Source organism: Manacus vitellinus, unplaced genomic scaffold (assembly GCF_001715985.3).
Source record: "Manacus vitellinus isolate BGI_N305 unplaced genomic scaffold, ASM171598v3 scaffold_1_pilon, whole genome shotgun sequence".
NCBI classification, from domain to species: domain Eukaryota; kingdom Metazoa; phylum Chordata; class Aves; order Passeriformes; family Pipridae; genus Manacus; species Manacus vitellinus.
The window spans coordinates 23,207,187-23,220,251 of NW_021939396.1; the positions used below are offsets into that span (position 1 = coordinate 23,207,187).

Consider the following 13,065-nt stretch of genomic DNA (forward strand, 5'->3'; position numbering starts at 1 on the left):
CTGAAAAAAACAAAGCAAATGCACTTTTAATCTATATAAAACTGTTTTTTACAGAATGCTAAGAACTGCTCTTGTTCCCAAGAGATCAATATGGATTATTAGACAGACACAAAACACCTGAGATGTGGATGAAAATCATCTTGCTTTTTGAAAATGTCCATGTTACGATTCATACACAGATATTTTAGGAAAGTGTTACAAGGCTGACTGATCCACCAGGGTGCAACAGGAATCTCGAGCTTGTGTTTTGTGTGTTCTTTTTTTAAACCAAACAGATATAATATCTCAATCTAAATCTTGCCACAGTGACTTTCTCAGCCCATTCTCTCTACAACACCAGCATTATATGTTTGTATACAGTTTTGACTATTTCCACAGGAAGTCAGTCCTAAAACCAAAATATGTTTAATGTTTATATTCAAAGGTTTTTTAAAATTTAACTGTCGTATGTGAAGCTGTTTTAAATTTGCAAAGCTTTTAAAATTGTGCATGGGGATCAAAGTTCACATTGAATGGTTTTCAGTAACTAACAGAACATACCTAATATTTAGTATGAAATGAAACACTACTTTCATAGCACATCATTGTGCACATCTGCTAGTCCTCAGCAACTCTTTTTTTTAGAAACCTTTTCAGTCTATCAGACTTCTCACCATAATTTCGAACACATACTACAAACCAAAACTGATTATATGTACTAATAAACTGTATTTATTATTTCTTAAGTTTATTGAACTGTGCATGTAAAAATAATGTAAAATTCTGTGAAAAGTTTAATAGCCTTAAAGTGCATCCTCATGTGATCAGTTGCACAGAAACATTTGTCAGAGGGATGAACCACTCATAATTATAAAAAAGACCAATAGGATTATGTTGGTGAAGAGCCTTGAGTTGTGATTTCACTGTGACAATACCTAAATTTGTAGGCATATTGCTTAATGGCAGAATCCACAGTGATGAGCTATCGAGGGAGTGTATGGGCAGACTTGTACAATCGCAAGTGGAATTCAGCCATCATGCAAAGAGCAGGCTAAATGTCACCTACCTACACTGCTCCAGTCAGATGCTCCAAGAAAAAAAATAAACCCTTGACCTCCACCTGGAATTTATCTCTCCCTGAAGCCCCTGATTTGGAGGAAGATTCAGCCTAAGGGGAGTTATGGATCTAGACACCCACATTATAAGATCTGAAAATGATTACAGGGTATTTTTTTTCTGTAAGTAAACTACAGGACTACTCTTTAGGGTGCCATATTGGCGGTGAAGAGGTGACCAGCTTTTACGCAGCAGTTGTGAAAACAGCCATCCACATCACTGCTTCTCACTGAAGTACCAGCTCTGAAGAGAGATGCTGTTGGGTCTTAGTCTCAGATTTGTGCCTGTACACGACAGTGAACTCCCACTCTTATCCCCTTAAGAAAGCGACTGACTATCTGGACTTTTCATCTAGTACTGTCGAGGTGTCTTGTATTCGCTCCAAGCTCCCGTGTGGGACTCGGACCAGCACGGGCACAGCCTGAGGATCTCTACATCTCACACATTCAACCTTTGACAAGCAGTTTAAAGTTACCGAAGTGTTCAAGAACATAATTCCAGGGCTCTGTGAGATTTTACCAATGAAAACGCAAATACTCATAACCATACAAATGCCTGAGGAAAGAAAGAGTATTAAGAAAGGCTTTATTAAAAAAGGCTTTATTTAAAAAGCCGTTTCTCAGGGCTGTATCTCAGACACATCGCAGCTGTGCTGCGCCCACTTGGGTCTTTGCGGCATCGTGGTGCTTTTCGCTGAATTCAGACCCGCCTCTCTGAGAGCTACTGTTTCACCGCCACGGCCTGAGCCCCGATTTTGCGCCTCCCGCTGCTGGGAGTCGGATTCAGCGCGGAGCCGCCCGAGCCCCGATCGGGCCCGGGCCGGGCGCAGCGCCGCCTCCCCCCTCGCTCACCGCCGGCGCTCTGCCGCTGGTGGGCTCCGCAGGGCGCGCAGGCCAGGCGGGAAGCTGTCGAAGTAGCGGTCGGTGGCGCAGGCGGCAGGCGCTGGAGCGGGACGGAAAAGGCGCGGGCGGGAGCAGCGCCACCGACACCGCCACGAGCAGCGCGGCGGCGGCGGCACCGCGGCCCCCCGCTGCCATGGCCACCGCGCGCGCCACCGCTACGGCGAGCGCCGCGGGCCAGCCGCCGCAGTACGCGAAGCGTCCGCAGGGTGGGCGGGAAGGGAGTGGTACAAACCCGGGATTAGGGTGTGGGCTGCACAGGGGTTTGTTTGGCCTGTGGGAGATTAGGAGGACGACACAAGAGCACGGTGAACCCCGGATTACGCTTTCCTGTACCTCGTCTCTAGAACAGTGTATCATACTAATGTAACACTTGTTTGTAACTTCCCCCCTGTGAGAGGAAACTGGTAACAAGGTGAAAACACAAAATGCCTAGAGGAATGGATACACAGCCGAAGTAACTCCCCTTTACCTCTTTCACCTTTGTCAGGACGTTCTTGTTCCCATTCCACAGAATGACAGAATGGGTCAGGTTGGAAGGGACCACAGTGGGTCATTTGGTACAACCTCTCTGCTCAGACAGGATCATCCCAGAGCACATGGCACAGGATTGTGCCCAAACAGTTCTTGAATATCTCCAGCGAGGAAGACTCCACAACCTCTCTGGACAATCCGTTCCAGTGCATGGTCACCCACACAGTAAACAAGTTTTTCCTCATATTCAGGTGGAACTTCCTGTGCAACAGTTTCTGCCCATTGCTGCTTGTCCCATTCCTTCAAATGTTACCAAAACTTTGCAGGGTACTTTATGCCTTGGGTATTAATTATTCCTTGTTGCCCCTGTCCTGCAAGCTAATTGCCTAACTATTACAATTCTCTATATTAGCATTGCTTGGAAGCCTATATGCTTATTGCACCAAATGCTTTATTCCTCACTGGATTTCTTGTGCTGGCTCAACAAGGCTTTAAAAACTTGAGTTACTGATATCTTCAAGTCGAATTATCTGTCCCCAGGCTGAAGTTCATGTAAATTTTACTATCTAAAAGATTTTAGTTTTTACCCCTTGGTGTGCTTGATTTGTGGAAACCTCCACCTTGCATCCTGCGCAGGATAAGCAATGTCTCCTTTCTAAACTATATTGTGTGTGTTTAGAGAGCTCCTAAAATCGGCAGCATTACTAGATGAATCTACCAAAAATAACATGGTTTTTTTATTATTTGTCTATGTAAAATGGAGCAGACAAGTGCTGAATAAGCATAGAAATACAGAGGAGAATACATAAAGGCAGGTGGAATAAACACTAGGATAAAATAACTACCTCACCTGCCCAACAGTCCTGCCTCTGCCCTTCCCTTTACACAGCCTTTCCTCCTCCTCTGCCATTCCCCCATCCCTGCCTGCCTTTCCTTCCAAAACCCAGACTTAAGCCAGCCCGAGCTGGGTTAGAAGTTACTGGCAGAGCAGCGGTGAGCGCAAACCCGCTCCCGAGTTCTGAGGCTGGGAAGATGCGGCACTAGCGGGTATGAGCCTGAGCACAGCGCACAACACAGCCGAGTCCCGCAGCCCGCCGTGTGACCGATCTCTATATACCGATCTGGCACTGTACAGCTCTATCATTCCACAGTTTGGTCATTATACAGCTCTATTTAAACGGGACCACAGGGCCGCCCCCGGGCCACAAGGCGCATGCGCACTACCTGCGGCGCGCGCGGGCATCACGGTGAATGGGGGCGCGTGGGCGGCGCACGCGCAGCAGAGGCGGGAGGGGGCGGGGTCACGGGCAGCGGCGTTTCCCGCCCCGCCCAAGGGTGCGCGCGCAGCCCCGCGCTCGCGGCGCGGGCAGGGCTCGCGGCCCGGAAGCGCTCGCGCGCGCAGCCGCTCCTCGGTGTGGGGGGGCAGCGGCGGCGGCGCCATCTTGGCGGAGCCGTGCGGGAGCTGCGGAGTCCGTCCGAGCGCCAGTCCGGTGGGTGCGTGGATGGATGGCGTGAGGGACAGCGCCCGCCTCTCCGGGTGCGGCATGTATCTGAGGGCGGCTCGGGGTTTGCGCCGGGAGCCGGTTCTCGGGAGTTCGACTCTCGCGGAACCGCTGCGCGCCCGCTGCCCGGGCCGCGGCCTCCTCGTGCCGCCGGCTTTTCCCACCCCCTTTCCCGCTCCTGGTGACTCCCTCAGCCCTGTCCGGTGCCGAGAGGCGGCCGGGCTTCTCCGTGACGGCGGAGCACGACCAGCTCTGTTGGGCCCGGAGCGCGTGTGGCGCAGGGCGGCCTCCCTCGGCCCGTCCCCCTCGCCGTGCCCCGTCCTGCCGCCCGCGGCCCCGCGCTCCGGGCCCGGCCGGGTCCTGCGGCGGCGGCGGCGCTCGGAGTGAGCGGTGCTCCCAGCCGGCCCAGCTACAGAGCTCAGTTGCGTCTTCCTCCAGCGATGTGCAAAGTGCCATTAGCTGCAGCCTGCTTCCACTGTTTAGGCTTATTTTGAAGAACAGAATAAGAAATCTTCCTCTGATCTACCGGTTATTTTTACACTGGTCCAGTTTATAGTCAGAGTGTTTCTGCGTATGTTGTTTCTAGCTTGCATACAGATAATGTAATCTCTGAACGTTGTGGTTAAAATACTGGTCTAGTGCAGGCTTAGTTTCCCACAGTGTTTACAAGTTGTGGGTTTATTTTAATGGCTTTAATGGTATTTGAAATTTCTCGAGGCTGTGGAAGAATAGGTATAGTAGTGTTTTCTGGTCAGCTTTGTTTAAATATAAAATTTCATAAAACTGTGTTTGCTTCTGTGCTTTTAAATTGGTGGCATGAAGTTGTCAATCTGTTCTCCAAATCCTTGCTCTCTGAGTCTCTGCTGAGTTAATGAATTGGTCTTACTTTTCATGACAAATCATTGCTTTTGGTCATTCACTTTAAATTGTTGGATGGCTTGTCTGTACTTTCTACCCACGCTTGATTGTTTAATATCCAGTCAGTAAGAACTTATTATTTGAACTTGCATTTTTGTTTGTGGACTTCTTAGAGATCACATGATCTGGAATCACTGTGTCTAGTTTTCACCGCTGAAGGTTGTGTGTTGTGTCCCTGGTGCATCGTGGAGAACTTGCTCTTTATCACCAAAGAAATACGGAGGAGAGCTGTTGTGAATGATGTTTAAAAATTGGGATAAGAATGTGGAGTTGTGAAATCCAGGAGTACTACAGATTAAATACATCATGACGTAGCAGGGCAATGGATTTGGTTTTTCAAGACACGACGGTGCTGTATGAAAATTCTGCCCTTGAATTCTCCATGCTTTTTGGCACTGCCGTTGCATCTGTTGAGAAGAGACGTAAAGTTCTGGGTCTGGCTGGGACGGAGTTAATGTTCTTCACAACAGCCCATACAGTTCAGTGTTTTGGATTTGTGGCTGAAAGAATGTTGACAACGCATCAGTGTTTTGGGCTGTGGCTGAACAGTACTTGCAGAGTGTCAAGGCTTTATCTCTTTTCCCTACTCTGCCACTCCAGCGAGTGTGCTGAGTATAGGCGAGAAGCTGAGAGGGGACATGGCTGGGACAGCTGACCCAAACTCACCAAAGAGATATTCCGTGCCATGTAATGTCATGCTCAGCAACAAAAACTGAGGTAGAGGAAGAAATATTTTGATGGTTTTGGTTGCCTGAGGGGATTTTTTCTTGGCTCCCAAGGCAGTTGTTATTTGAAGGTAGGCTGGACATCAGTCAGCCTGTAGGAGGTAATGAGTGATTTTCTTTGTTTTGCATTTTTCTCCTCACTGATGACACTTGACCCACAAGTTCTCTTGACTTTGTTCTTCTATTTTCTTTCCCGTCCTGCTGATGGGGACAAGGAGTGCACAATTGGCTGTGTGGGTGCTTGGCTGCTGGCTGGAGTCGACTTGCCACAAAAGTACAGAGAACAGATGGTCTTTAGAGAAGTTACTAAATAGGCAGTTGTTTTCTGTTGTGCTTGCAAAGTGGTGATGTAGAAGTGACATAAAACCCATTAGTTAGAGAATTTGGACTTTGTTCTTGTTTTGCTGAGTTCAGTTGGAGTGACAGTTACAGTTATTGATAGACGACTTGTCACCAGGATCTGGTGCTTTGAGCAAGGGTGTTGGTTTGTAGGAGGGATTTGTCAAATGCTTGGAGTGTTGGGCTGTTGTGTTTGTTCTAAAGGGATATGGTAATTTGCTACAGAAGCTTGTGTTTGTTCTCAGAGTACTGTGCTATTTATTTGTGATGTTAGATAATGTTGAAAACCAGGGTATGTTTAAGTCAGCGTAGTAGAGCATTTCTCGTTCTTATGTGTGAACAGCAGTGCAGTACAGTAAAGATACAGGGAAAATACTGAAGCTGGCTTTGTAAATTCAGGTACTTTCCAAAGTTTGTCCTTGTTGGATATTTTGCTCTTTCATTTGATGGTCTTCACTGTGTACATTAAGTGTAGTGCTGGACTGGTGAGTAGCATACTCTTGTGAACCTTGAAACCGGGTGGATCTCAGAAGAATGGACACGTCCTTTAATCATGAGATGGACTTAAGGATCCTTCAAGGACTCAGTTGAGAGTTGTTCCCTCGATACACTGGCAGTCTGTTTCACTGCAACAGTTCAGTGTGGCACAACCAATGACCAAGTAATCTCATCGTATTTTCATCGTTTCCAGAAGTCAACTTAAATTTTGAATTTCTTTTGCTTCTGAAATGGAAACACAAAGATGCAGTGCATAGCATCTTGGAACGTGGAAGGAGTTCTTCACATGGGTTCATAACATGTTTGGCTTTAGTGTAACCACTGCTATGGATGAGCTGCAGCAGTGTAGCGCAGTATGTAAAGCAAAGTACAGGTATCAGCCATTAATTATGTTTCATTTTCTTTCCACAGTTAAGTTGATTTTACAGAATTTATCAGGTCTCCAAAGCAGAAACAGGTAAGCTGCCAAAAGCTTAACACTTCTCAGTGAGTATTGTGACAAGATCATACACAGCCTTTTTTCCTCACGTACTTGTGGCTGGGAACTAGGATATGCTCTCCTGAGTGCTCGTGGCTGCTGCAGTTAATACTCTGACTACGTCAAAGAGACAACTTCTTTGAATGCTGAGAAAACATACATTACTGAACAGAACTGATCACTGGGTAGAGCAACTTGTCAAAGCAGTAAAGGCATCACTGTTTGTGAATTATGTCATTTTCAATGACATAGTTATTCTTTTTCCTTTCTCCTTTTATCAACTAGTGTCCTGTTCAAAAGGAAACAGGATTTTTTTGTTCCTTAGGACTGGGCAGAGATCTCTGGCATACAGTCACTATGCCATGAAAGACTTGATGTGTTCTTTAGGTATTGTGGATGGTGAGGAATGACTTAGGTGGATTTTGTTGCCCTTAGGATAGGGAATATTGATAGATTTGTGCACGTGTGCTGGTGGAGTAGCTGATTGTTCTGACTAATCAGCATTCAGTGAACTGTGTTTTAATCTTGTTCTTGTGAACTTGTGGGTGTTTTGATACCTTCTCTCTCGATTGAGACAAGGGCATTCATTAAAACGGCTCTAGCTTCTTAAATGATAAGATACTGTAATAGCTGAGTACTAAAGACGTGCTATCATGTGTACCTTTTTGTCTGCAGGTGATTTTTGCTGTGGGTTGAGCTCAGCATGGCTGTAGTCATCCGTTTACAGGGGCTTCCTGTTGTTGCGGGTCCTCCAGATATTCGTCGTTTCTTCTTGGGATTGAATATTCCTGATGGAGGTGTGCATATTATTGGAGGAGAGCTTGGGGAGGCTTTTATTATATTTGCAACAGATGAAGATGCACGGCGTGCCATGAGCTGTTCAGGAGGGTTTATCAAGGACTCACGCGTAGAGCTCTTTCTCAGCAGCAAGGCAGAAATGCAGAATACCATAGAAATGAGCCGGAAACGATTTGACCGTGGGGGACGAGAAACTATGTCTAGCTCTAGAAGAACAGGTGCTAATGGTTCTGGTGCATCAAGTGTTGGAGACATGCCACATTTAGTCACAGCTTCTCCAAAAGGAATAAGAAAACCTAGTTACGGGCCACCAAATCGCCTAGAGGCTGGTTTCCATACCAATGGCACAAGACACGGTGATATGGGTGTACCTAAGTCAAATTATCAGTTAAGAAAGGATTCTCACCCATTTAACCCAGATGACTGTTACTTATTTCTACGTGGTATACCTTACGCTGCAACAGAAGTGGAAGTACGTGCTTTCCTTTCTGGGATACGTGTGGATGGAGTGATTCTGATAAAGCACCGCAATGGTTTAAACAATGGTGATTGCTTGGTAAAATGTGCTACACCTGGTGATGCCTTGGAAGGACTTAAACGTCACAGACAGTACATGGGTCAGAGGTTTATAGAAATTAGTCCAACTACGGAGGAACGGTGGATTGAATGTGGTGGGACGGTGGATGTGCCAGATGAAATGGATCACTTTTTCTGTGAAGACCTTTCTCCAAAAAGTTCAGGCTACATGCATTCAAGGAGGCATTCTCGTTCAAGATCACCAAGGAGACAAAGAACGCGTTCTCGTTCATCTCCCAGCCAGGAATATTACATACACTTAAGAAATCTATCTTTTAATGTGGAGAAGAGAGATTTGAGAGATTTTTTCCCTGATCTGGATATATCCAGCAAACAGATCAAGATTCTAACAGATAAGCATCAGAAAAGGACTAGAGATGCCTTTGTGATGTTAAGGAGTGAGAGAGAATACCAGGCTGCTTTGGAATGTCATAGAAAGGTTCTTCTCAATCGTCCTGTTTACATTTTTCCAATTTCAAGAAAGTCAATGTTGAAAATAATCGATTCTTGTGAGAGAAAAAGATCACTAGACAGAGATCATCCTGGACAGGCTATATCAGAAAAAAGTTACCGGGAAGGTCATTCCAGCCCTAAGATATGTGTTTATGTCAGGAATTTTCCATTTGATGTGTCAAAAATTGAAGTGCAAAAGTTCTTTGCAAGATTTGATATTGATGAAGATGATATTTATTTACTCTATGATGAAAAAGGACTTGGACTGGGAGAAGCACTAGTGAAGTTTAAATCTGAAGAACAAGCCATGAAAGCTGAAAATTTAAATCGTCAAACATTTTTGGGAACAGAGGTATTAATAAGACTTATATCTGAAGAGCAGATGCAGAAGTTTGGTGTATCTGTACCATTATCTGAACCGAATCAAGTGCGTGGTTATTCACATCCATATGACAGAGGTGAGCTTTCCCGTCCAGTCAGTTCACCATCTGGGCCACCACAAGGGCCACCCATGCATTCATTTGGTCCCCCCGGGAACTTTAGGCATCATTCTGAATTTAGACACCCCCCTGAGGACTTCATGGGCCCTCCTAAGGATTTTAGAGGTCCACCACCCCTCATGGATTTCGGTGGTGACAGTGAACCTTTTGGCAGAATGGAGTTTGGGAATAATAAAATGGGAAATTTTCCTGAAGGAAGATTTATGCCGGATCCGAATTTCAGTGGTGGTTCTGAACGTGTTGTTCCTATTCTGTTGAAAAATTTACCTTTTAAAGCTACTCCTAATGAGATTCTGGATTTTTTCTATGGCTACAGAGTGATTCCTGAGTCAGTTTCTGTGCAGTACAATGAACAAGGATTACCTTCTGGTGATGCCATTGTTGCTATGACAAACTATGAGGAAGCTATGGCTGCTATTAATGAACTGAATGATAGGCCGATTGGTCCACGGAAAGTTAAGTTGAGCTTGCTGTAGAGGAGGAAAAGATGCTCTATAGTAAAACATTCTCGGTTTGACAGTATTGACAGTTATTTTAACTTTTTCTAATTCCTGGAACATCCAAAAGAAACAGTTTCCATCAACGGTTGTAAATAATACCCAGTTCAGTTGTTTAGCTCTTGGTTGAAATGTTTGTAGGACACTGGAAGTCACACATTGAGGTCTAAAGGGATGGAGTTGTAATGCTTTGGGGGTTTTTTTAGTTTGTTTTAATTCCATGTCCTCTGTCTTTGCATCAAATAAAAATATAAAGGCTGGTTGACTGACCACACAAATGGTTCAAATAGAAGATTTTCAGTGCTACCTGCATTAGTAAATAACATTTCTTACTGAGGTTAGCTTAAAATTTAAAAGAATGATTTTTATTTTTTGGGTTTTGTTTTTGTGTAAACTTCAGGTTTTATTCGGTTTCATGTGTTTGCAGGCGTTTCTGTTAAAAAAAGAAAAAAGAGCTTCCTGTTCACATTAGCTGGCTTTGCAATTTTTTTTTAATAAAAAGGAAATTGCCATTTAAATGTGTGTCTTCTATTTAAAACTTGGATAGTTAATGGTTTCAACTATTATGCTCAGCAGATGTGGGTCTTGGTGAGAATGATGCTGGCTACTTCCTCTGGGAAGAGTGAACTGTTACAGTTTGTCAACACAGTGAAGAAAAGGTAGTTAGTTTACAGAGTCTGTATTAAAGAGTTGGACAGGTTTTCTTCTCACTCACTGTAGTAACTTGAGGCAGAAAATGAATGTTGAAATCAGATCAAGAATTCTGATTCAGTGGTCTTCATTTTATCTCCACATGCTGCATAATGTGAATACTTGCTTGCTGATGATGTTTGGATACACTCCAGGTCAATCTCTGATTGGTTTTAACTAACATCTGTCATGGTAACCAAGCTGACAACCAACTATGTTATTTTCTTTTGTAATAAAATGAATGCTTATGTCAGCATTTAGAACATGTTGGTTAGATTGGTTTGGTTACCACCATATTTAAATTTTTGGAAGAAATAAAAGCTAGCCTGGAAAAGCTGCATGTTCAAAATTCAGGCTTAGTTGGAAACTTTGGTTGTGTAGGTAAAGACTTTTGTTCACATTGCAACTGTACAAGATAGTATTTGGAGTACTAAAGAATTTCATGAATTTTAGTCCCCTCAGACTAGGACAGCAAAGTTGCAACTTGGCAGTGAAAACTTTTAACCTTTGCTTGGGCAATACAAATAATCATAAATTCATGGAGTAGGGAGGTCTCTAGTCCAACCCCTTCCTCAAAGCAGTGTCCGCTAGAACAGGTTACTCAAGGCCTTCAGTATGTAATAGCTCTAGGAACGGAGCTCTCTGGGCAGCCTGTGGTTGATCCCCCTCACTGGTGGGTCAAATTTTAACTGCTTTATTTATGTAAAGTCATCATCGTAATTGCTAAACTTGCAAATAAACTGTTAAGTACAAGCAAACAAAATCAAGAGAATTTTTTGCTCTGTAATTTTTAAAAGGTTAGTGTAGCTTTATTTCCTCTGCATATCATTCTCTGTTTTAAGTGCCCAGAAAAAAGCATTTTGAATGAAAATGCAAGGTCTGTGTATGTAGCAAAAACCAAAAAAATGTGGCTAAGTTTAAATTCTGAACACTTAATATTCAGTTTTTTGCTGTCTGGTAGGAATTAGCTTCAGAATCATATGGCTTTGAATCCTGTAAATTTAAAGGGCATTAAAATAAAACCCACAAAGTTGTGCTTTTATTTCATAGCTACTATGAAAGAGATCAAGGAGCCAGAAGACTTTGCAGGTAAAAGACACGAGAATCCTCAAAATGAACTTCCCTGACATTATCATTATGTTGAAAACTTCATTGTGATTATTTTTGTAAGCCAGTGTCTTTACTACTAAGCTGTGTTGTAAATATGAATGCAAGTAACTTCTCCAGTTAGTCAGCTTTAGATCATTTGCTGGTTTTAAAGTTCTTCCAGCTACTATACAACAGGATATTTCAAACTTGGAGGCCAGAAAGACAGAAGAGTTTAGTAGGTTTTTTTGCCAGTAAAGCATGAGAATGTCTTTTAGAAATAACACCTGTTCTCAAAGAATTTAAGAGTAATTACTGATAAAATACCATTAATTTTTGGGATGGTAAACTCTCCCCCCCCTTAGTGAACATATAAAAAAGAATCATAAAGCTTGTAATGGCAGAGGTCATAATCAAGGCATTTCAAAATGGTTTTCTGTTTGCTCTATAGCTAATTTGTATTTAATTTAAAGCCAGATTAGAGTTTATGACTAGTTTATCTGAAATGTTTGATTGACAGGCCAAAGAAATAATTATTTTTTCAAGGTCTATAAATACAAAAACTGTACTTCAAAGTATGTACAGATGAACTTGAAGCATAGGGAAATTGGGAAGGGATGCCAGTGTATCAGTGAAATAATAAGGTTACTAGGATAGTTGATTCTTAGTTTATAGGTGTTATCTGATTGGTGCTTTGGCTCTGTTTGTCTGTCCTTCTCTGTTCCCCTTCTCCTCCACTGAGATGTGTATATATAGGCATTATATTCTGATTCTGCCTGAATAGGTGGTAGAGGTGCATGGTGTGGTGGCAGCATTTCCTGATAATAGGGTTATATAACTTTAGATGTTTAGTGGCTTGAAGGCACTGTACTTTTGGTACAATGGACAAATCAGAAGCCATCTTATAATTACATGGCTTGAAATACTGTTCTTTCTTTTTAAGTACCATCCACATAGTAAAAGCATAAAAAATGAAATGCTGCAGTTTGTGACGTTGATAAAACACAGCAAGTTTCTTTAGTTATGTCTTCTCTGAAGTTGCTTTTGCTACCATTGTCCAAAAATTCTGGTGTAAAGGAGAACAGTCTCTATCGTCAAGAACTAGAAATAGTGATCACCTACCAAAGCACCTTGAGGCATTCAGGGAAGCTGTAACAGCACAGTCTGGTTAGTACAAGAAGATAACCCTTAATCCCAAAAGAAATGTGCCAGCATTTTCAACAGAGTGGCAAAATATTCTTAGCAAGATTGATACAAGCCTGCATCATCTAGGTGTTAGTAGTCAAAAATACATGTGAGTGAGAAATGTCAGTCTTGCAGCAAGCACTTATGCCACAAGAAAAATCTTTGCAGAAGTATCTTTTAATTCTGTAATTACATTCTAAATTATTCTTCTGGTTCTAAAGTATTTTAATCAGGGACTTTTCATCTGTAGTTTCAAGGTCACACAAGTGCTGTGCAACGTGCAAACCTAAGACATCATACATGCAGGACAAAGTTGCCCAACACTCTGTTCTCTCCTGTTCTGGAGGTTTTC

General features: G+C 43.2%; 1 protein-coding gene across 4 annotated transcripts; it reads left to right on the forward strand.

The window, feature by feature from the left end:
• Positions 1–3,884: 3,884 nt before the first annotated feature.
• RBM12B (RNA binding motif protein 12B) lies at positions 3,885–10,107 on the forward strand. 4 transcript variants are annotated; one of them, XM_018078547.2, is made up of 3 exons: positions 3,885–3,958; positions 6,862–6,907; positions 7,604–10,107. In XM_018078547.2, the coding sequence occupies exon 3, from the start codon at positions 7,632–7,634 to the stop codon at positions 9,729–9,731; it is 2,100 nt and encodes a 699-aa protein (XP_017934036.1). In that variant the 5' UTR covers positions 3,885–3,958; positions 6,862–6,907; positions 7,604–7,631; the 3' UTR covers positions 9,732–10,107. The 4 variants fall into 4 exon arrangements, with proteins under 4 accessions (XP_017934036.1, XP_017934042.1, XP_017934050.1 ...); XM_018078553.2 differs by having other exon boundaries at positions 3,888–3,962; XM_029959435.1 differs by having other exon boundaries at positions 3,939–4,005.
• The last annotated feature ends 2,958 nt before the right edge of the window (positions 10,108–13,065 follow it).

Bases quoted from the DNA above. Each gene is read 5' to 3' on its own strand.
- RBM12B (XM_018078547.2), top strand. From the start codon at position 7,632: ATGGCTGTAGTCATCCGTTTACAGGGGCTTCCTGTTGTTGCGGGTCCT.